The sequence below is a fragment of the Polypterus senegalus genome, chromosome 3, assembly GCF_016835505.1.
Source record: "Polypterus senegalus isolate Bchr_013 chromosome 3, ASM1683550v1, whole genome shotgun sequence".
NCBI lineage: Eukaryota > Metazoa > Chordata > Cladistia > Polypteriformes > Polypteridae > Polypterus > Polypterus senegalus.
In genome coordinates, this window is record NC_053156.1 from 158,063,226 (window position 1) to 158,089,147 (window position 25,922).

A 25,922-nucleotide genomic window follows, 5' to 3' on the forward strand; every position below is an offset into this window, starting at 1 on the left:
TTGAAATTTGTGGTTGCTGTGAAAATAAATTGCATCATGCTTGTCATCCTTTAAAGACATATCCCTATTCTCAAATGCATAATGGTTTCAAGGAGGAAAGGGACATTTATATATTGCAGCTCTTGCAAAAAAATATTTTTTGTCATTGTGGCTGCTGAGTAGCGTGCTGCATAAATGGGAAGATGCACGTGAACATCATTGCTGACTGAGTTTGTTCCTTCATGGCCAACGTTTATCCACACTTGTGGACATTTCCAGCATGATAATACACCATATCACAAAGCACTTATCATCACTAATTCATTTCAGGAACATGAGGGTGACTTTTCAAAGTGTTAGGGAATAGTACGGTCCCCGCAGCTCAACCCTGTTGAGCATCAACTGCACAACGTAATCATTCCTGCGTGGTACAACATTGCTGAGTTAACTTACCCAACATCTTGTAGACTCCACATGTCCAATTCATGCTTCTCTGAAGGTCAAAGTGCTGCAACATAAGTGTATCACATCAACTGGCATCTCAGTACACTACAGTATGAATATATTCAAAAAATAAGAAAACCTTGACAATGAATCAAAATAAATCAGATATTATCCATCCACCCATTATCCAACCTGCTATATCCTATCTACAGGGTCATGGGAGTCTGCTGGAGCCTTTAACCACAATGTAGACCATATTTAAAGAAATACATTACTGTACAGTGTGGGGAACAGCCCGAACACAGACAGGCAGACACCGATGGTTTACAACCCAACACACGTTTATTCACCATATTTACACTATTTACAGTGATGCACACAACCCAGTACCCCATACCAATCACTCTCAGTCCAGGCCTTTTCCTCAATGCCTTGCTTCAGACCATCTCCTCTCCTCTCCTCCAAGCTCTGTTCTCTTCCACCCGACTCCAGCTAACGAATGGAGGGCAGCGACCCCTTTTATATCCACCCGGATGTGCTCCAGGTGCCTCCCGATGATCTTCTGTCGGCACTCCCTGGTGTGGCGGAAGTGCCGGCTGTGCACCCAGAAGCACTCCAGGTGTCCCTGGTCTTCTTCCCCCCAGCACTTCCGGGTGTGGCAGAAGTACTGAGGGCCAAGACTCCTCAGGCATTCGGGCTCCCCCTGGTGGTGACCATGGGCCCCTATAGGGTTGAGCTTCCATGCTCTGTTCCCGTGGTCCCCATACCAACCAACCAGGGCGGCTGCCCTCTCGTGGTCTGGAGGAGGCGTAATCCCTCCTTTGGTCCTTCCAGGCATCCTGGCTGGGTACCACCCCGCCAGCCGCTCGCCACAACAGTATTTGCTTCGGGGACAAGTCCCGGTTCCAGATTTGGTTCCTTTTGCTGTCAGGAAAAGATTCAGCTGAGTTGGACTAAATGGGTTTGATAGAAGAATTTATAATTATAAAGATTTTTTTAAACCCTTTTATACAGCAGAAGCAACTGTGTAGCGCTACCCCTCCATTGTCAAAAAGCACAATACTGATATTATAATAATTACTGTCAAGTCTCTCCATGACACATTGTCTCCCTTAGACCCTGTTAATATGGTATCCATATTCAGATTATTATGACACCTTTTTATATGCCAGTAATAATTGCTGCTACATAGAGTGGGTTTTTCTGTCCACTTTGTCATACACACAAATTCCCATTTTTAAAATTAATACGGTTTACATTTTCCTTGTTGTGTAAAGACAGGCATTCATGAAACATTTAAACAGATGATAGCAAGAATTAGAATGTTCAAAAAGTAATCTACTCATAAATGTATCATTTGTGTAGAAAAATGGATAAACTGTTATATTACAATTATTGATATGCGTTCAATTTTCAGATCATTGTGTCCAAAATACAGCAATAAAACTGCAACAATGATGACACGGGTACCGTTTTAAAACAGGATTTTCCTCTCTTGTGCTCTATTTATTTCACTAATCCATAAGGATTAAATCATACAGGGAAAAGAAAATCAAATCTTCGTATAGTTGAAATAACATTGTGTTAAATATTAATTTAGAACAAAATAATATTCTACAATGGAGGAATTGGAAACTGTTCCATAAATATACATACACAATCCTCTGGGCACACAAAAGGTAGTTAAAATCAGAGTCATTAAACTGTATAATTTAGAGCCATCTTTGACAAATAGCACACTATACAACTTCAGACAGCAGCGATTAGTAAAGTACAATTTAAGCTTAAATTACAGTCTTTTAATACAATGTACTTAATTATAGGCATGAACAGAACAATGTACAAAAGGCAACCTTTATTTTCCTTTTACAAAGTTGAATCATAATAAGTAGAAAGTCAGTTATAGCATGAAAGTCCTTTCACATAAATAGGGGTTGGGAGTTGAACACAATCCACTGTGTGAATTTTCAGAATATGTGTTGAATAATAAAACAGTTATTTGGGGCTTTACCTTTTACAGACTAATTCGGAGGTATCACACTTAACACTAGGGCTTCATTTGTTGTGTGCCTGTTTTGAGTCTCTGAAACTGTGTTTCGCTGGAGTTGTATGTATTATTTAATTGTCTTTGTCTTTCTGGTGTTATTGTATATATCCATCCATCCATCCATTTTCTAACCTGCTGAATCCGAACACAGGGTCACGGGAGTCTGCTGGAGCCAATCCCAGCCAACACAGGGCACAAGGCAGGAACCAATCCTGGGCAGGGTGCCAATCCACCGCAGGTTAATGTATACAGGATTATTTTAATATAATGTATACTAAATGTAACTAAATGATCAAATATTTCTGTATAAAATTTAAATTATGTTTACATAACATGATTAAATTGAAAAATTGAGAAACTATTTAGTAAGTTCTGTAGTTGGCATAAAGTGTTGGTTGGCCTTTTTCAAAAATTCAACTAATTTTATCCATCCATCCATTGTCCTACCCGCTATATGCTAACTACAGGTTCACAGGGGTCTGCTGGAGCCAATCCCAGCCAACACAGGGCGCAAGGCAGGAAACTAACCCCGGGCAGGGCGCCAGCCCACCGCAGAACTTATTTTATTCTTAGGTTATTTTTAAATTTCAATCCTATAATAACATACAGTATATCATCACTTAAACTGAAGAGCCTAAGAAAGGTAATTCAGAGATCAGTGAGGTCTATAAGAGACTAAAGAGAAGGTCTGCAAAGCACAACGTCTTATCTTCAGTCCCTGCTGCTAACATATAATCTGTCAATGCACAAAGCACCTACCTTACCTACCTGCAGCTCTTTAAAACAAATATTCACAAAATCTGTAAGTGCAGAATGCTTCAGTTTGTCTACATTCCCTCTATAAATTTCTTTTTCTTAGTCATAATTTGTCTCTCATATTCGTAACCTGCTGTCACACATACAGGTCTGAGGATCACCATCTAAGCTCTTCAGGGTAGGTAATACCACCCCGTGCCAAGAGGGGGTGCTGCTGCTAACTGTCTTGTCGTTTTTGTTCTCCACAGTTTTGACAAACCGGTGAGTGAGGGCAACTGACCCCCACCCCCCTTTCCGGTCCCTCAACTTCAAAAGGATGGCCGTCCTGGAAAGGAGGTGTCATTTTATCAGGGACATGACCTCACCAAAGGAGCTCGGACAACCCATTAACAGAGCCAAATTAATCAGAAGCCACTCCGCTACATGGTGATTGACTTTTTGTTGTTTTTCCTTGTGCCAATGACACATTTTGGACACTATCAATAAATGAGGAGGGTCGTGTTGGCACCCCTAAATACTCCTGCATTGTCAACTTTCCTTACATTGCTTATTTCAGTATAGCAATGCATGAGACCAGCAGCATTCAGGTCACACTCACTCACATGTTATGCCAGTCTAGGATTACCAATCTTCCTAAACTAAACATCTATGGGTAAACAAGTTGCCAACCTGTAACCTACAGAGGAAACTGATTAGAAACCTAGCATCTGGAACTGTGAGGCATCAGCACCAACTACTGCACCACCATGTATGTGCCCATAACATACTCATTCATTTAAAAACTATGTAGCTAAGGAGAATAATGTTACAAAATAGTACTGAAAGCTTTAAATTGATTTAGTAGAATATTATTTGAGATATCCATCAGACGCCATCTTCTTCATAAAACTGTCAGTGCCGCTCACATATCAGTAAATGGAAGCAGTGCACTCTGGTGCTTGGACATCCATGCAAAAGGGTTGAAGAACACAGAGGGGCAGATGATGCTTATGAGAAGCACAGCCTAGGGAGTCCATCCTGTGAAAAGAGACTCGGCTCAATTGATTACAAGAAGCAGAAGCTTTTTAGCGTTCTTATTAAAGTGTACAACAAGCACAAAACAGACTGCACATTGTTTTCACAATGAACAAAAAAATAACTACATTTTTTGAACTTCAGTGAGTTGAAACAATTATGTCTGTAGTGTAAATATGTATATCACAAATGTCATAGTTTATCTTTCTTTTTTTGTAAAGACTGTGGCATCTGGCCGGGACGCCCAGGAGGACCGGAGGAGGGCTTGTGCCTCCTCCAGACCGTGAGGGGGCGACCGCCCTGGTTACGTTGAGAGACACGGGTAGAGGGCTTGGAAGCCCAGCCCTGCAGGGGTCTGTGGCCACCGCCAGGCGGTGCCCCGGTGCCTGTAGAAGTCTGGAGCCACACCTGGAAGTGCTGGGGGGAAGAAGACAGGGGACACCTGGAGGGTTTCCGGGTGTGCAGCCGGCACTTCCGCCACACTGGGGCGTGTCTTCGGAGGAATGCCGGGAAGCAGCTGGAGCCCATCCGGGTTCCTATTTAAGGGGCCACCTCCCTTCAGTCGAGAGCGGAAGTTGGGTGGAAGAGAGACGGAGCTGGAGAGAGGACTGGAGGCGGCCAGAAAGGCTAAAGGACTGTGTGTGAGAGGCCCGGACTTTGGGGGAATCGGTGCAAGAAGCACTGGGGTTTGAGTGCACGTAGAACTGTAAATATTGTACATAATAAAGGGTGTGTTGGGTGAACATAAGATGTCCGTCTGTCTGTGTCCGGGTTCAAGTCCACAAGACAAATAAGGGATTTAATTAAAAATACTTAACTTGTCGAAAGCTTAAAAGTACAGGTCGAGTCAGAATTTAACCTCAGTGTTACATTGCCATTAGGGAATTACATCTCTTTAACTCAAACAAAAGTAAAAACCAATCCCAACATTTAGTTAAAATGGAAACAGTAAGGTATCTGCTTCTGAAATTTGGATTGGGTAATTTAATGTGTGCAGATGTCATGTTCTGTTTTGTCTGCCACACACAGTTGAAACACATGCTGCCAGAATCAGAAATATCGGCAGTATATGTGACAGGCCACACTGTCTTATATGGAGGCCTCTTCTTAACTTGACTCCTTACAGTATCATTAGGTTTTTCAACAGCAGTAAGAATCATGTGGAAGCAATTATCTGATTTTCTATTACGATAAAACTGATAACCAAGAAATCCAAGTTATAAAATGGCTGCCAAGAACTTATAAATTAAATTTGGATAGGAATTTAAATTTGTCGCATATAAAAACTGCTTTTAAAATATCATAAAAGGAACATAAGGTCAGGCAGTTAGTTACAGGCTGGTACAGAATTAAATGGGTACAGCTTTGTGTCCATTTTTTAAACTTGTTAGGATGCAAGGCAAACATTCAGTGCACATCCAAAGATCAAAAACTTTTTGATAAGAAGCTACTGTATATGACAAGCAATGATCAATGACCACATTGGCAAATAGCTCATTCTCTGTCTACAACAAAATTCATACATCATGAAGTGGTCTCTGCATTCAAATAAATTAAGAAAGTAAAAATATCTGCCAACAATCAAACAATTCATGGAGTATTTATACATGTAAACCCAAGTAGATATTTTGCAAGTTGTTGTTGCAAGAATGTAGAGCACATTGCTGTCATACAGAAGAAAACATTCACTGGTCTAACTGCATGTCAGATTCCATGCTCTTTATCTTCTCCTATCTAAATTCACAACCTATTTACTCAGATTGACAATGGCGTCAGTCAATAGCACCCAAGCCGTGTACCAGGACATTCCCTTGGTCCTCAAAACAAGTGAGCAACCTGCCTAGATTTTGTTCTTGCCCTGTTGCTGGTATCTCCCTATGTTCTTGCAAGCCAGAAAACAAACTGATAGATAACTTCTCTGTTCGTGTCCTCTAAATTGTTCATTAGTATAAGCACAAATAAAAATAAGCAGAAAATTCTGAGTCACCCCACCAACTGGAGTTTTTATTTTCCTCTTCTCCTTGGCCACTTGACCATAGTTTTTGTTATTAAGGTAGGCATTTTGATTCCCTACTGTTTTATACAACCTGTTAAAAATAGCTAATTTTGAGTTTATACTGTCGTGAGCAACTGTAGCTGTTATTATTGAAAAATTATTTGAGCTACTAGGCCAAGCACTCACTTTAGCAGTTTATATCCCTACCCTGACCTATAGGCATGAACTTTGAGTAATGACAGAAAGTACAAGATTGAGAGTACAAGCTGTGAAAATGAGCTTTTTCTGCAGGTTGGCTGGGCTCTCCCTTAGAGACATAATGAGAATGAGCATTGAAAGAAGCCAAATGGGGTAGTTTGGGTATCAGAATGGAATCTGATACAGATTCCACCCAGACGCCTCCCTCTGGAGGTATTTATGGACATAACCAGCAGGGAGGATACCCTGGAGAAGACCCAGGGCTCACTGGGAGGATTATATTTCCCAGATGGCCTAGGAACACCTTGGAATCTTACTTCATGAGGGATGCATGGGGATCATTGCTAAGACTGTTGGTCCTGCAACTTGATCTTGGATAAGTGGTGGAAAATGAATGAACTGGAGCTACTTTCATGAACTGTATATAAATGTTGTTGTAAAGTCTCATTTACAGCCAGTTGCACCAATGAGTCATCTTCAGAAATAAAAAAAATGATTTCAGACAGCACAATTTTAATAGGTTCAGGACAAGTAATCAACCTTTATGAATAAAATACCGATATTTACCACATTTCTTATAGATAGATAAACTATAGACCGCAAGCCTTTCTGACACCTATTTGAGAAGAAAAAGGAAGTTACTGATTAACAAGCAGTTGGAAATGAAAACCAGATGGAGTTTGTAAATCCTAATCAAATGTCAACCTGTGTACTAAAGTGGTTAAAAAGGCTGAAAAATGGGTTCAAAGGGGAAGAAAGGAACCTTAAGTATAAATTTCTCCGTATAATTAAAAAAAGTTTCAATCTTATCTCACACCCATGCACTTTATTGTCATAACATACTACTAATGTACTCCCTTCTATAAGAGTGATAGCAGAGATAATGAGCATATTGGAAATACAGTGGTACCTTGTTATACGTCCACTTTTCGAATAAGTCCAACTTGGTATATGTCCTGTTTGGACGCGAAAAATTTTGCTTGGTATACAACCTTTGTTTGGAATACAACCCGCGTGCTACCCTTGTTTACCTCTCTCGAGACAAAGCCACGACTGCCCACAAGCGTCAGTACGCACTATACCTCTCTGGGAATTTTCACGTGATTTTGTGTTTTTTCGTGTAAATTTGAATTGATTATTGAAAAGTATGAAGGTGGCATGCGTATCCAGGACTTGGCTGCTGCCTACTGTATGCCAAGAACGGCGGTATCTACGATTGTGAAAAACAAAGAAATTTTTAAAAGTAAAGTGAGGTTAAATTTTCATTAATTTAATCTATATGTTTTTTTTATTTACGTATTTTAGTATTAAGCAGTGTTTAAATTATTTTATACAACCCCATCAATGTATAATATGCCAATAACAATAGGATTTTTTTTCATGGGAATGGATTAACCATTTTCCCTCTATTTCTTATGGGAAAAATGTGTTTGGTATGCGTCCTGTTTGATATAAGTCAAAGGATCTGGAACAGATTTTGTAAGTATACCGAGGTACCACTGTACCAAGAAATGCCTGATGATATTATATTGTGAAGTTTTGTAACAAGTATTTTCATCCATCATCTCACATCTGAATACAAGTTATATCAGCAGCATCAGTTATTATTTTGCTAATAGATCAGACTGAGAAAATTACTGACAAGAACATGTCATTTTGACAAGAAATTGTGATGGAAGTGATTGTGAATGAGTAAAACATACAGCTGATAATCACACACTTTTAACGCAAACAGAATGATGTCTGCATTAGTACTATCAGCATCAGAACATGGGTAAAAGACTTTAAAAACATGAACACAGGCCCAATTTATGAGTCCACAAGTGACTGACTACAAGAGCAAAAAGAAAAGAAATCTAATGGGCTTATTGCAGAGAATCCATGGATACCAATCCAAGAAACACAGTGCTAAATTACAACTTAAAGTGCAAATAGGAAGACACAATTCCTATGTAGACACATTTAAATTTTAATTGGGAAAACTATGTGTGAATTTGTGAAGTGCTGTGAGTGTACCTTTCCTGTACTTCCATTTGTTTCCTGAACACTTATCATTTAGATATTTAGATCATATGACATTTAAACTTTTAGCTGTAGTATTATATGTAAGAAGTTCCAATTTAATGATAGGATGTTTTCCAAAGACTTTCAATCTATTTGACTATTTTGGGACCCTTCAATCTACAAAGATCTATGGTGTATTATGGATTATACTATTTATCTATATGATGATTGGTACAAACGAATGCATTTCTTAAATGTGTTAGCCAATTATTGTGGCTTTTAAACTGAAAGCTCTCCAATCGTACTTAGTCTGGAATAGACAACCAACCTGTTCTTACAGTATGTACGACTATCTCAAGCGTGTTGTAATAAAGGGCATCCATCTTGGAAACATTAGAATGTGATCTTGACTATTATTTAAGACACAATATCAGTGACAGTGCCTACCATAAAAGTTCATTAACACTGGCAATTTTAAAATTTGAGGCTGTCTACACAGCAGTGTACAAATGTTAAAACATGGCTGGAATTGAACTTTACCACAAAATGATTTTCAGCCTTCCAAAACTGTGGAAAAATGTATTGATTAGGATATGATTTTTTAGAGAAGTAAACAGAATTAAGTAGTTTTGATAAACAATTAGTCATATCCTGTTTGTATCTTCCATTAATCATTAAAATAATATTCTAATGATCACTGGTATGACTTCCCTCACTTACTATCAGCTAATCCCTATTGAGGTAGATTCTACTAAGTTTGTTTCTATAGATTTTTTCACGTTTTGCATGACCTTGTTATTTTAACTAATTTTTCTGAATCTATCAGAGTTTGACTTGTAAGACACTTATAGTATGTTTATTAAAGACACCATATACATCATAGAAGTGCTGATATACCCAGATTAACTCTGGAATTCAGGGTAGACTGCTATGCAGTTGAGGACATAACTTAAAATCAAGCAAATAAAATAAAATTTTATAAAATTCTGCAAGTGAGGATTTTAATTGGTAAACAGGCCTGGTTATGAGGTGCTGTCTTTTGAGAACATGCTGATGGACGCTTCAGCTTTGTTGCACTTTCTGCACAGTCTTCCACTGTTGGTCTCAAAGTTGTCGCTATGAGGCCATTTAATAATGTCACTACTGTCAACTACAGATGGGTATTACACCTCAGTCTCTCACCATGTATAAACTGTGCTGTACAGTACATCACTTTCTTTCACTTTATTAGTTAGTAAACAAAAACTACAGAGCAAGTAAAACATTTTCAGAGCTACAAAGGGCAACACATTAATACTTATTCCCTTCAAAATAAGCTATTCAACCAAGACAAAGATACACAAAAGGCAGATTGTACAAGAAAATGTTCCTCCAGTTTAGGGAAAATACTTAACTGTGCAACGAATCAAGTTAAAGTAAGGAACAAATTTCTGAGCTATGCGTAAAAAGCAAACACAAAAGCTTCCTTGAAATCCGTGTTTGCTGATGCCATATAATCACTTGGTAAACAGGAAACAGATCCGATTTGATAGCTGGAATGACTATTATGCATTCATATTCCATTTCATGTGGGAATCAAAAGTCTTTATGCAAGTTATATTGCTGTGAAATTGGTATGGAGGTTGGAAAAAGACAGCTCTCATAGGGTTTTGACAACGATCCATCATATACACAGTATGACTCTTAAAAGCATATCATTTTGTAAATCAAGATTTTGTTGAAACTGTTTTCTTTATTATCTAATTGGACTAGAACTATAGTTATTCTGTTTAAAAATGTAGGAAACTCAAATAGATATCGGGACTTTAAGAAACAACCTGGTAAACAAATGATTTATATAACTTTTCCTTTATTCCGTCATTAAACCTTGTCAGTCTAATTCAGAATTGAAGGGGCCATATTTTGCCCAAATTGGGTACAAAGCAAGGACCATCCCTGAACAAGGTCCTAGTCTGTCACAGGGCATACTCACTTACACTAGGCCAGTTCAGAGTCTCCAATTAAATAAACTTGACACAGGCAAAGCCTAGGATGGATTCATGCTTATGGATGTAGAGCTATGAGGAGGTGCCATCTGTATACACTATGTCACCATGCAGCGCACACAGTTTTTAGTATATATATTTTTTGTATTATGTATCCCATTTTCTAATCCCATTTGATGAAAAATTAATGGCTGGAATTGTAGGAAGCAATGCAATATGGGAGCCTGGATGGTATACAAATAAAATGCAGGACACAGTAAAGAATGCATGCACCCACATTCATTTTATTTCTCATTTTCTGAACTGGTTGGTTTCAATTCAGCATTTTGGATAGTGTGATTATATTCTGAAGGTATCAGGTACAAGCAAAATGTAACATTAAACAGGACAGCACTTCATTATAGACCATACTTGTGCATGGACAAGCCAAGTTTACCCATGCTAATTATCCAAGTATGAGCCATATTAGAATGTGGGAGAAAACTACAGTCCTCAAAAACCAAACTCTTGTGGATACAAGAAAGATATGAAAATTCAACAATGAAGATTAAGTTTCATTAAAATGTTCATGCCCTTCCAGCAGGCAGTGGCTGTAGCGCTTGTGCCGGTCCAGAAAAAATAAAAATTGCCCCAGAACACCTTTGCATTTTTAAGTGGTTTGCAATAACAAAATAATACTACATTTAATGTTACTCCTATTTCATTAAACAAAACAATTATTGCTGTGATTCTATATTGAATATGTATTTCCTGGAATATCAATAATTTTCTTTTGAAATCTTAAGGTAGAATACTAGAATGGGCATATCCGAAAGTCTGCATGTTGCACGTCTCTCAAAGATGTTTTGTTAGGGTGATTAGTGGCTCTAAACCGGACCAGTGTGTGCTGCTTTGTCTGACATAAGACTAATATTCCATATACAGTAGGTGATGGGAACATAACCGCTCTATGGCACCCAGAGAAGGTCCAGCTCCTCCGAATGGAGTCTTAGAACAGACGTCCTCAGAATGAGGGGTCTCATTTGGACTCAAGCCTGCTACAGGACAGAGCTTCCAACCTGACCTGTTCAGAAAGCTACCTTTATGTCAGTCAACTAAAGCTTTGAAACGGCCTTTGACTGTCTGATTTTTATTGTGCCATCATACACTTGTTTTTTGTTACTCTGAATTAAATGGAATTGCCTGGTTGGCATCCCAACTATTCCTCTGGACTCCTCCATCCTTCTTGGGACGAGGTGATTACAATGGATTGATGATGTCAGTTTTGCAGTATGCTCAGGGACTGTTTTGCAGAATGTGTAAGGTATGTCATGGGAGAATCGTGCCACCAAGATGTTAGCACAATAATATTATGACAATTCTCAACTTATTTCAATTAGGAAGCTAAAAAAAGTAGGCCATGATAGCAATATATATTTTTCCCCGATGGGTAATTATCAAATTCTTTTAAAACTCTGGAAAAAAAAATCATAATACCCTTCTTCAAAAAACAACTTATATGCATCATAGCACACACGAAATTCTCTTAGTGTAATGTATATATTTTGATGGTCACAGTAGATCCTGAACAGTTTCCATGTTGCTTCATATGGTGTGCGTAAAGCAATTTTCTGACAGCATGGTACTGAAAGACACATAGAGTTAAAAGAATTCCTTCTGATTGAATTGCCTGTTTTTATAACAAAAACAATGAACAATTGCTGGGTATTTATTAATATGAATGTGATCATAAAATAGGACCATATAATATTCTAACAATGCAACTGCTCAGTTTCTGTCACTTTTTACCAGTAATAAAATTTATCAGCACTGAGGGCAAAACAACACCAACTGATAGGAGTCAAAATTAGGGTAGGGGATATTAGCCCGCAGGCCATAAAGTAGTCATCTTAACATCCATAAATACCTACACAGTGGCATGACAGGTACAAAATGAAGAAGTACTGTATGAAATTAATGAGCAAATATATCCATCTACTACCATAGGTTCTAAGTGATAAATGCATCTGAATTTTAAATATTGGTATACACTGAGCATTATGTGTGCCAAGCTCTGCATGCTGAATTGCTCAATGTATAAAATAAACAGAAATCAACTGTTAAAACTTGTGTGGACTTATATCAATGCCAATATTTCTTTAATTTATCGAGTTATTTTTGTGATCTTGTATCACGCTTTTACTTGTTGTTTCAAATTTAGCCATTGTGTTCTATGAGAGTGTTCTATGAAAAGTACTATACAGTATAACAAACATTGTTGGCAAAGAAAAGCATCACTTTATTCTTTCAAATTATTGCTTTCTGAATGATTTACAAACTTCTAGGCTGCTGAATTCTGTATTGCTATCTTCAAATAAGCAAATATTAAGGAAAAACATATTTCTTTAACAAATCAAATGAAAGGCATACGTAGGTACATGCCAACACAGATATATTCAGTTATCAATTTAATTGACCTACAAGACTTTGGGATGTGGAAAGAAAGTTGAGAATCTGGAGAAAAAAGTGCACAAACATGGGAAGAATAGGTAGACTGTACAATGAGTGTGTTCACACACGCTTTAATCACTCGGTCATTCACCCACCTTTAAAAATGCCATGTATACCCTTAATCCGGTTAGAGAAAGCTAGATAGCAGTATCATGAGAAACCAGGTTAACATATGTTGATTTCTTCCTCAAGTAACCTAGTTATATAACCATGTAAACCCTTAACTGGATTGCAGTTAAGGATTTTATAGTCTACGCCTGTCTGTTGCACTCTGTTAGCTTGTGTATGTCTTTGCTTTGCACATGCATCCTGTAGCCACGGGTAAAACTTGGTGGAAGTGTCCACAAAGATACATTTTCTAAGGCAAAAGTTTGGGCGATCACATCTTTCCTTCTCCTGGTTAAAATAATCTGTGTCAATATTTCAGAAATCACTGAATTTATGTTGATGAACTAAACATACAGTGCTACGTTCAAGAGCACAATCCACGGAGACACAGCCTCCATGCTTGTTCTTAGATTCATAGCAGACGTTGATGATGTTTAATCTATTTTTGTTAGTGCGTTTTTATGATATTGAAGCATTTTGCCAAAGCAGAACTCCGTAAATGGTCTCATACATGTGGGGGGTTAAAAAACCCACATTTCTACCTTAATCCATTACCCATCTTAACCCGGTTTTCTGTGTGCATGTACTGTAAATGCACTCACTGATAACTACTAGGCTAGAAATCAAACCAAGTGTCCTGGAGCTGGAGGCAGCATTGATAACCACCAAACTACTCTTTCGAAATAAATTTTTTGCCAAAAATTGAGTTTTTCTTCTGCGTATTGCTAATTATATGTATCTTCATAACAATAACTTGTAGTTGTGAGGAAATTACAACACGGATGAGGTTTGCATTGGCATGTGATGACGTGTTTTAAAGCGGATCTTGGAGATGTTCACCCCTCTGTCCCTCTTATATACTGGCTCTATCTAATTCAGGATCATGGGGGTGACTGGTACCAATCCCAACATGGTTAAAGAATAGAATTAGAATCTACACATCAAGCATCAGGACCAAGCAATAAAATAAAATATTCCTTTTCTAAAACTGCATTTCAAGAAAAATGATGAGTATATGTGAGCTGTTAGGGCACTGCTGGATGTGACTGCAAATTTAAGTGGAAAAATAAACAGTTGAAGTTTTAAAAGTATGAAAGGCACTATATCAAATGAACGTGATTGCTATATGGCAGCATTGTGCTTCAGTTTTATTTATTGCTTGTGTGAAAGGAACCTTCTCCGAGTGGTGAATGAAGGAAGCACCAAAGGTGGACTTGCTGTGAATAATCATAGTAAGGAATCATGGACCAAAGGCCAGTTGCCCCAATATAACTTTGCCCTTGTTACTGGGCTAATCAGACACACAGGGTAAGAATGACTCAGAGACATAACCCCAACACTGTAAATTAAATAAGCTTGCGTGAATGCCTTTTAATATCCTGTGAAAACATTCTTCTCAAAGCTCTTTACAAAAGGTTGGTTGAGAAGAACTTTTTAAAAAGCACATGAAAACTGTGGTGGCAATTTCTTTAGGTTATTTTATGTATATTTGACACTATATTGTTAATAAAATGTCAGATAATAACCTTCATGTCACAACTAAATACTTGCATACATTTTGGTTGTCCTCAGGTCTCCTTTAATTTATATCGAATGTCAGATTGAAACTCCTTTGACAAACCTTTTTTTGTTACTTGCACAGAAATATTCACTCACAGTGGTCAAGTCTATTTATATTTGGATATTCAATTTAGAAGTGTACGGCTGCTTCAATAATAGGATTTTGTTATTGTCTGAGTACTCAGATTTATGAAGGCTTGTCCTAAATGATCAAGTTCTCTTTGAAATTTGGAAATATTGTAGATTCCCCATAATTGCCATTACTTCTACCAGTAGGTACAGTATTTTCCTTTTCCACAAAGATCTAATATCCGATTTTGCCCAACCTCAGGATTAGTTCCTATATTGCGCCTGATGCTGTTGTGACCCCACCAGTCTCAACTGGATGAAGTAAATTTGAAAATCAGTGGATTGATTTATCCAGCAAGTGGACTGGGCAGACAATGTACCAAGTCCTATATTTCTTATGAGGCCACTCTTTAATTACATTTCCACTTTAAAATGTCTGTTGGGAGCAAATGACACTGGATAAATTATTAAAGCTACTTTAATATACAGCCCTTTACTTTACTATATAACCTTCTTTATTTTACAAGAAATTTAAAGACGTTAATGGAGTAGACTAGAGTTAAGAATAAAGAAATATCTATACACACATTTTAAAAAGAAATTAAATTATTGTGAAACAAAAGGGAAAATGAAATCCTACATAATAAATACAATCAGTGTGTTTTCTTGTTGAGATTCTGCTCTACTTGTCCTGCTGAGGGGTAGCAGATAACAAAATAGCCAGCCATGGATTCATTTTCTGCACAGGCTTAATCCAAATTCTGATCCAACAGGAGAGGGTCCTATACATTTCAAAATTTTGAAACAAAACTTCTTCAGAAACCAATGTGCTTTGATCAAAAATGAGGAAAATTAAATGATAAATAACGGGCTTCTCTTTATGAAACTGATTTCGTAAAAACAGCAACCACAATCAAAGGGCTGCTACAGGCTATAGTTTCTGAACCTTTAGAAGAATTGCACTCTTGTTTAAATGTTCAGATTAGCCATTTGCTAATTCACAGCATCACTGTGACAGCAAGACCAAATATTCTGGGTAAACTATGCTCTTACGTGGACAGATGTTTGCCGTTCAAGTGCTAGCACTTTGCTGTCTAAGCTAAGAAGTCTCCCTTGGCCTTGGCTAATAAGTAGCTTTAATATTTCTTAGTTTCTAATAGCACCTCAGCACCTCATTTCACAACTGTCCAAAAGCAAAGGGACCTGCTTAATTTAGACAGATTTAAAGTGCTAGCACTTGGTAATAACAAGCAGTTAAGTCCTTCTAGAACTTAATGAACGCCTGAAACCTCTTCATGGTAAGAAAAGTAAATGCCCCAAATAGCCTGTTTATGCCTTTGATGATATACAGTAAATTGAGCCTGTAAATATTACACTGCCAAATGTTACACATCACAGCTTCTATGTTACTTCCATGATTTAAGAAAAATCTGCTCCTAAAAAAACAGTTTCAGTTTCCCACTTTTGATAACATCTGTGCTTTATTTTCAATTATTTGTTGCGATTTAGTCAGGTAGCATTCCCCCTATGAGTAGTAATTTGAAGGGCCATCAACACCTTTACCTAAACTGGAATTAAATTTTAGGCCTCCAGCCTTTGATAAACTGCATGATTTTCTTGACCTGCAGTTTTGTCAATTTAAAGTCATCTGAAAGGATCTCCTCCGTCAGCTGTACAAAGATGCTCCCGTCAATCCGTTCTCGCACAAAAAATGTTACAACATCTTCTGAGAGACCAATAAACCTTAGGCACTTGGAGACCTCCTCCACTGATAGTGTGGACAGGTCAGAGGGAGGGTGCCAGGCAGACCCATCCCCATTTGCTCTTGGCACACTGGGAGCTTGGGAAGAAGGTGCTGATGCTGGAGTCTCTGGGTTGCTCCTGGTAGACACAGGTGGGACCTCAATAACCCCTTGGGTGAGGTAGACTCTAGTAATGCCGCCCTCTGCGCCTCTCACAATTGTTGGAGAAAGCGGGGCTGTGCTTCTGATAATGATGTTCTCAGCTTCAAAACTCTTGGGTGGTCGAGGTGGTGGAGGTGGACACAGCCCCCCATCACTCGATTTATAGACCTGCTCCTGCTGGCAGTTCCGGAGTTCCTGGCTGAACCTCATATCTCCCGAGTTGATAGAAGTAATATCAGGAGAGGCACTTCGGCTGTTTGCTGGATCAAAAGGGTCAAATGCCTCAGAGGCCAATGATGGGGACTTCTGCCTCTCTGCAGGTTCTAGCCAATCAGCAGGAGAAGAGGAAGGACTGCATGAATATCCTGGATTCGCAAATGGGTTCAGGGCACCAAATGGAGCAAAACGTTTCTGTGACTGTGGGGGTTTTAGTCTTGGGCAACTGTAGTAACTTTTATAAGCCATATCAGTGCTGAGGAGAGGTGTGGAGCGTCCACTGGCCACACTAGGCATACTCTCTGTGTAAGCCCAAGGGTCTGACCAGGACGTTGGGACTGGTTGCACACCAGGTGCGGCATTGCTTCCTGAAAGTTGGCGGGTGGTTGAATCGACAGACTTGCAGTCTCCCCAGGTACATGGATAGCAGTAAAGAGAGTAAGAATCTGGAGAAGGTGAACAGCTGCCACTGCGAGTTCCAGAGCTGCCAAAAAAAAAAAACCAAATAGACATTACTAGGGGAAATTATTTACAGGTCAATGGTACCACATAGGTATGACATTTTCACACAACTCGTATTAGTAATTAGTTTTATTATATTATACATACTGTAACTAGAGGCAAATGGCTTCTTCAAGTTATGAGACTGCAAGCAATCTCTTTATAAGATAATATACTTTGGGAATTTGTAACATAAACTAGATTAGTATCCTATGACATTGTTTTGTTTCATCTCAGAAGAAATAAAATACTACAAAAACCACATACAGTGAAACCTCAAAGTAGTTTCCCTCAAAGGATTGTATGTAAATACAATCAATCCATTCCGGGCCGCACAAACTATATGTAAATATTTTTAAAAAAATTTTTAAGCACAAAAATAGTTAATTATACCATAGATTGCACAGTGTAATAGTAAACTAAATGTAAAAACATTGAATAACACTGAGAAAACCTTGAACAGAGAAAACTAACATTGCAAGAGTTTACGCTACAGCTTCACGAAACCCTCGCTAAAAACACTTTAAATGAGTTTTAAGCACAGGGAAAAAATGAACATTTGAAAAATACGTAATTTATACAAAAACTAACCATAAACAACCAAGAAAAGTAACATTGCTGGATTTCACGCTATAGCCTTACGAACCTACAAACCACTCGCTGTAAACACTTTTTCTAATGAGTTTTAAGCACAGGGAAAAACATTTACTTTTGAAAAATCCTTAATTTATACAAAAACTATCCATAAACAACAAGAAAACTAACCTTGCATGAGTTGAGTTCTGCCATGAAGGAAGTGAGGAGGAATTGAGTGGAGAGGAGATTACAGTTTTGAGGTAAAGTCCCTTTGTGCAATGCACATCTGACCGAGAACAATGTACTGTACAGGGAGAGACTGAACACGTGCATAAATCACCGGCACGTATGAACCGGAAGGGAAACGAAATAGAGCACAAAGAGTTCACTGCGAATGCACAGGGAGAGACTGAACACGTGCGGAAATCATTGGCGCGTAAAAACCGGAGGGGAAATTGGCTTGTTCGTCACCCGAGTGTGTGGTCGTGAACAGATGCAAAAGTTTGGCAAACTTTTTGGTTGTAACCCGATTTGTACATTTTCCGAGACGTTCGTGACCCAAGGTTCCACAGTAAAAGGAATACAACATTACTTGTGAGGCAGGAACCAAATCTGGACAAGACACAGCTTCTGTAATATTCAGTTACAACAGGGCAATTTAGAGTAGCCAGTCAACTCACTCTGCTGTATGTTGGAGGACACTGGAGTACCTGGAAAAGAACCCACATTGACAGTGGGAGAAGAAGCAAACACAACAAAGAGAAGGACTAGGCAGAAATACAAAATAAGTGTCCTGGAGCTGTGTGGTGGCACCGCTAAACACTGCTTCTCTGTGCCACCAGCGATGATGATGATAGAAATTGTTGACAATGTCATCATTGTTAACAAACCCACTATCAAAATGTTGTATGACTTCACTAAAATCACACACAGTGTCCTCCAGGGAAATAAAATGTAGAATGACCAGACAGAGACCAGCTGATCAAATCTTCCATTGTTTTTTTGCAGGACCGTGAAGCCTCATAAATTTATTTTCTCTAGCATCTGTCAAAGTGGTAGTTTTGCCTTCCTCATTTATTGCCAGATGACTTATCCTCAGTTACCATAATTTACAAGACATTACATTCATTGTACTGCTGCTATTAGGGAACTTGAAATGCCTTATAAACCTTGTGACATTTGCACATTTTGTAAATATTATCCTCCGCGAAATTTTACTTTAAAAAAAAACTTCACTGTTCAGTTGTCAAATAAGCATGAGAGAATCATTGCCACCTAAAATATTTCTGACTATAGAAACTAAAACACTGAAATATATTTTATTTAAAATTAAAATAACACTCCACATATTTCTGTTTTACCTCAAACTATTTGAAATACAATAGTGAAAGCATGCTCCATTATCCAGCAGAGCATCTTCCTGGCCTGGCAATGAAGGCTGACAAAAAGTTTCGTGAATCAATTTATTCATTCATTTCTTGAACTGCTCCAGGTCTCAGGAGGGCCATAACATTAGGCACAAAGCGAGAACCAACCATGAATTGTGTGTTAGTTTATCACAAAGCACACTCGCATCTATTGTACACTTGATCATACCTTTCTAAGAGGTCACTAGTAAATTGATATTTTGTTACACCCCATTGTGTGAAGTATTCTTCTCTCAATATTTGACATAGTTGGGGTGTCTTACTGTCCTGTGTCACACACGTGTGCATGGGAAGCAGCTGAAGGGCTTAGGAAATACTGTTTATACATCTGCCCAGGGGGGGGCGGGGTGCACTGACGCTCTTTCTGAGTTCTCTGCAGGTCTTACCCGGAAATCCCACCAGGAGCCGCCATTTCCAGGAAGGACACATCACTTCCGGTTCCGGCCCCAAGAATGAGGTCACTTCGGTTCCGGCCCCAAGGATGATGTCACTTCCAGTTCCGCCCAGAGGGCGACATCATTTCCGCCCTCTGTGCTATAAAGCTCACTGCCTTGGCTTAGGCAGGCAGTTCTGTTTTGGACTCTGTTGTGTAAACAACTATTACAATGCCTCAAAGACTTTTGCAGCCGGGAAACCGTAATAAACGGGTGGCTGCCCCAAACCTTCCGCCTCTGGTCTCCACTTATTACAGTGGCGTAGTCGGCAGGATGGTGTCCCGATGAACCGGGACACGAACTATCACGGAACCAGGTGGGTGAGTACGGGCCGAGTTTCAGGGCGGGAGTGCGCCAGAGGGTCAGGAAGGACGCGGTGCAGGCTCTGCTCCATGAGCATAACTCGGTGGGGACCACCCATCTCGTGGAGAACGTAGAGGGACCCACAGGCGTGGGCTGGCTTCTGGGGAACACACACGAGTGGCTCAGTATGCTCTCCTTGGCAGGAAAGCCGAGCTGCCCATCGGGACCAAGGTCCCAGTTAGCGATGGGTTGTCCCCAGGCCGGCAGGTGAAGGAAATCATAAACTGGGAGTTTAACCCAAGCAAAGGGCTGTCAGAGCAGGCTATGGCTCTCTGGCAACAGGTGGGTGAGTGGCTACGCCATTGAGTTAACCCCCTTACAAATAGTGCAGCAAGTGGCCTGTTTTCTGCTGCTAAAAAGACTACCCCAGGAATTTGCCCAGCCGGCCTGGGGCGAATTCCATTCTATGGACGAGCTGCTGCAGCTCTTGCAAACCCAGAGGCCGGCTGTGAAACCTGGGAGGGCAGAACAGCCGCTCTGTGGACTCCCGGGAGCTATGTCCCACTAAAGCAGTCCCTTCCACGCATTCCAGAGCTTGTTCCGAAGTCGCCGGGCCGTCTGGCTTGCGACCTGTCGGGAACAAGGCGGACCGTAGGGGACAATGGCGGGTTGTTTGTGTGCCCTTAGCAATCCCTGGCGGATAAACATACGGGGAGCTTCTTATTAATGGACATAAGATCAGCGCTGTTCGATTCCGGCAGTAGCGTGTCTGTCGTTGCTCGCCGTTTTATTCTGCCGCAACAGTGGATTAAAAGAAGACCAGTCTAAAATGTATACGGGAGATATCCGCACATACAATACCGCCCGGTGTTACGTATGTTTCGGAGGAACCCTTCGACAGCTTACGTGGCGGTGCATCCGGATCCTCCGTTTCCCGTAATCCTCGGGCGAGACTGGTCTGATAGTAACGGCGGTAGTTTAGTAAGCATTCCCCGAAAAACTTATGGCCTCGTTATAGATGACAACGATTCATCTCAAGTTGCTTCCACACCGTGTAATCAGCCGACAGGGAGTGGGGCGGTAGGCCAAGAGAGTGCGAAGACACTCCCGGACCGTCGCGGGCTACTACGTCATCCACTAGCGCCCGGCAGCGAGGAGGAATCTCCGCCCCTTGAGGTCAGACGGACCCGCTCTCTGAGTTGCACTTTCAGTTTAGAGCGACGCCGGCTTCTTTCAAGAGAACAGTGGAATGGCGACTCTCTGAAACACATAAAGAATGCAGTGGTTCTCGTTAACGCCAACGCGCGCATTTGCCCATGCCACAGGGACCTCACTTTGTCGTTGATAATGATTTGTTGTATCGGGTCGCTGAACATGAGGGAAGGTCCGAAGTTGTTGCTAATCCAGCGGACCTACCGGCGGCAGGTTTGCGAGTTAGCACACTCCCACCTTCTTGGAGGCCATCTCGGCTCCGATAAAACATTAGAGCGAATTAAGCTCCGTTTTTCTGGCGGGGATTAATGAGGAGGTTAGCGCTTTTGCGTTTCCTGTCCGGAATGTCAACTGCGGCAAATTCCTAGGAGGACCGTGCTCCTCTGGTTCCCCTTCCCCTTATTGATGTTCCCTTTGATAGGATTGGGGTTGACATAGTAGGACCCTAGAACCCTCAGCCGAGGATATAAATATATACTCGTCCTCGTGGATTATGCTACCCGATTCCCTGAAGCCGTTCCGTTGCTCGGCTACCACAAAAATATTGCACGGAACTAGTAGGAGTCTTTTGCGGTAGGCATTCCTAGAAGTCCTGACGGACCAAGGAACGCCTTTTACCTCGGAAGCGTTCAAGGAGACTGCCAAGTTACTGAAAATAAAGCATTTAAAGACCTCGGTGTATCATCCTCAAACCGATGGCCTAGTGGAGAGATTTAATCAAACTCTCAAGCAAATGCTACGTAAGGTAGTCAGCAAGGATGGGAGGGATTGGGACCAACTCCTCCCCCTTGTCCTCTTTGCATATCGGGAAGTTCCTCAAGCCTCTACGGGTTCTCTCCATTTGAATTACTGTACGGAAGACAACCCGGGTTTATTGGATATTTTAAAGAGGGCTGGGAAGGGGAGGCACAGCCCTCCACTAATATTTTGGAATATATCGCCCAATTGCGCGTAGATTTGATGCAATAAGACCGATTCTAAAAGTCATATAGAGAGGCGCAATCAGCACAGGCCCGCCTTTATGACCGTGGCACGACTCTCCGGAGTTCCAACGGGGATCGCGTCATGGTATTGGTACCAACTTCTCACTCTAAACTGCTCGCCCATTGGCTAGGCCCCTCTGAAATTAAGGAAAGGAAGGGATTGGTTGACTATTTGGTGAAACAGCCCAATCGCCGACCAGCTGGCGAATATATCATGTAAACCTGCTGAAACCGTGGAAGGAGAGGGTCCCGATCCCTCCTCCGACAGCCCTGCTCTCTCTTGCGAAGTAAGTTCCCTTAATTTCGTGAGCAGCTATCCCCAGGCAGAAACAAGAGCTCGAAGCAGCTATCCGCTCTGTCCCAGAGGTGGTAAGTGAAAACCGGTCGGACCTCTCTGATTGCGCATGACATATTGACTGACCGGGGTGATCGTCCGTGGCGACCCTACAGACTCCGGAGGCAAAGAAAGTAGAAGTGGAACTGGAAATCAAGCGAATGCTGGCACTAGGAGTAATCGAGGAAAGTAGTAGTCCCTGGTCCAGTCCCATCGTCTTGATTGCTAAGCCTGGCGGCAGTTGGAGGTTTTGCAATGACTTCCGTCGGCTTAACCAAGTTTCCAGATTGATGCTTATCCCATGCCTCGCGTGGATGACCTCCTCGAGAGACTGGGACCAGCCAAATTCTTGACTACACTTGACATGACAAAGGGGTACTGGCAGGTTCCTTTAGCGAGTCCGAAGGAAAAACGCGTTTAGCACTCCTAGCGGACACTGGCAGTATCGTGTCCTTCCATTGGGTTACAGGGCCTGCGACTTTTCAGCGTCTGGTGGACAAAGTGCTCCGGCCCCATAACTTCGTTCTGTGCTGCCTATCTGGATGGCGTCGTCATCTATTCCAGCACCTGGAAGGAACACATACAGCAGGTCACAGCAGTATTACGGACACTGGGAGAGGCGGGCTCGAATCAACCCCAAGAAATGTTTCTTTGGATTGAGGGAAGCCAAATATTTGGGCTACCTAGTGGGCGGGGTACTGTGAGGCCACAGTGTTCCAAGTTGCAAGCCATAATGGCCTGGCCCGTCCATAAACCAAGCGGCAAGTCCAATCCTTTCGGTTTGGCGGGTACTACCGCCGGTTTGTGCCTCGCTTCTCGAGAGCGGCGCCCTTGACCGACTTGACAAAGAAAAGAGCTCCTAATACGGTGGTATGGTCTGATAAAGCGGAGGCTGCATTCAGTGACTTAAAAAGGGCTCTGACTTCAGCACCTATCTTGATCTCCCCTAACTTCTCTCTCCCTTTTATCCTCCAGGCGGACGCCGGACACAGGCTTGGGTGCCGTGTTGAGCCAAAGCGTCGGCGGTGTTGAACACCCGTTATGTACCTGAGCGGAAACTGTTGGACAGGGAGACCAGGTGCGCGGCGGTGGAGAAAGAGGCTCTGGCGATCAAATGGGCAGTAACTCAGCTGCGGTACTACCTCTTGGGTCGCGTGTTTACTCTGGTGACGGATCATGCACCTCTGAAGTGGATGGCCCTTCACAGGGAGTCGAATCCACGGGTCACGAGGTGGTTTCTTGACCTGCAGCAGTACAAGTATCACGCTTCGTTCATCGACAGGGGTCTCTTCATGCCAACGCCGATGCCCTCTCCCGGGCCCACGACCTCTCGGTGCAGGTCGCCCGACCCGGCGGGTCTGGGCTGAGGGGAGTCTTGTCACACACGTGTGCATGGGAAGCAGCTGAAGGGCTTAGGAAATACTGTTTATACATCTGCCCAGGGGGGGTGCACTGACGCTCTTTCTGAGTTCTCTGCAGGTCTTACCGGAAATCCCACCAGGAGCCGCCATTTCCAGGAAGGACACATCACTTCCGGTTCCGGCCCCAAGAATGAGGTCACTTCCGGTTCCGGCCCCAAGGATGATGTCACTTCCAGTTCCGCCCAGAGGACGACATCATTTCCGCCCTCTGTGCTATAAAGCTCACTGCCTTGGCTTAGGCAGGCAGTTCTGTTTTGGACTCTGTTGTGTAAACAACTATTACAATGCCTCAAAGACTTTTGCAGCCGGGAAACCGTAATAAACGGGTGGCTGCCCCAAACCTTTCCGCGTCTCTGGTCTCCACTTATTACACCTGTAATGCAAAAACCTCCACCTATCTTGTATAATAGTAAATCATAACCAACAGGAAGGTGTAACCGTTTTTGCTCCTAGGGTCCCATAAAATCAAGACCTACCACTTTTTCCACTGTTTAGTTGTCTGCATTAGCCCAGAAGGCTTCTGACAGTTTGGCTTATATTTTTAACAGGTGACGTGATTATAGATATCTTTACATAATGTTGGCCACCAGCCCACACCCAATATCCTGTGAAAAGTTTTAAGCCGACCTAGGAGTCCACTGAATGGGCAATCATGAAAATACTGTAGGAAATTATTAATCAGGTTAGGATGTTACAACTACCTGTAAAAGTGCCCCTTGGTTGTTCAAAGGAAGCTTCCTATATAAAACACCTTGATTTACGACAAAGTAGATGTGGCCGCTCCTTTGATCAGGGACATCAGCTGTCTTAAACAAAGGCAAAAAGCTTTTATTGTCTTCCTGAGCCTTCCTAATCATATCTAGGGAGGTAGGGAGAGATACTCTCTCTGGGCAGGTCACAGGTATACAAAGAAGAAACCTGCAGGGCTACGTGATACAGCATCAGAAATAACATTTAATACCCCTTTCTAGGAGGCAGTAAAAAAGTCAAATTGTTGCAGCCTCAATATACAGAAAAAGTGAGCCGAGATGATGGTTTAGGACAGTTCAAGGATCAAGTTCAGGCAGCATGGTCTTTAATGACCTGAAACGTCACTCCTTCCAAAAATATTTCCATTTTTCCACTAGACAAACAACTGCCAAACATTCTTTCTCGGAAGCGGAGTAATTTATTTCTGCTCCTCTCAAAGCTATGGAAGCAAGCTATGGGAAGTGTATGCAATTACCTTTTCTGTGCCCTGTTTTCACTGAGTTAGCAGAGCACCAACTCCAAAGGCACTCACATCAGTTTGTACCTGAAACATGAAATTGGGATCTGGTTGAGACAATATTAGTGGAAATACCAATGCTTCCTTGAGTTTAACGAAGCTGTTCTCATGGGTCTGCAAAGTGGGCTATAAAGTTGTTATACCATCCTACCATACCTGGGAATCTTTGTAGCGATTTAAGATCTTGAGGGACTGGGTAGTGTGTAATTGGTTCAACGTTTTCAGGATTCACAGATACTGTTTCTTCAGAGACTACATGACCTAAAACTCGCATTTAAAGATGACTAATTTTTTAAGTTCAGGGATAGTTTAGCTTCTTCAAGTCTTTAAAAAAGCATCTCAATGTCTTGAAGATGATGATCCAGAGAAGGGGAAAATATGATAATATCATCAACATATACAGTACATAACAGATTTTCGTAGTTTACCTAAAACTCACTCTGTTAGGCTGAAATGAGGTTGCAAAATTCTTCAGTCCAAACGGTATTACTTTAAACTGGAAGAGTCCAAATGGTGTGGTGACTGCAGTCTTGGCTTTACTATCTGGATCCACTGCCACTTGCCAATACCCTGATTGAAGGTCTAAAGTACTGAAGTATGTTTCTCCTTGCATGGATTCTAAAATTACATGTATTAGTGGCATCTGGTAGGCATCAAACAGAGTTTTACCACTAAAATCTCTATAATCAACACA

The 25,922-nt window shown here is 41.2% G+C and overlaps 1 protein-coding gene across 1 annotated transcript in view; it reads right to left on the reverse strand.

The window, feature by feature from the left end:
* Positions 1-9,378: 9,378 nt before the first annotated feature.
* The window catches only part of gareml (GRB2 associated, regulator of MAPK1-like), a 263,131-nt gene continuing 246,587 nt past the window's right edge, over positions 9,379-25,922 (reverse strand). The window contains exon 6 of the mRNA XM_039748129.1: positions 9,379-17,254. Coding sequence (XP_039604063.1) covers positions 16,225-17,254 — 1,030 coding nt within the window. The 3' untranslated portion in view covers positions 9,379-16,224. The remainder of the gene's footprint in view (positions 17,255-25,922) is intronic.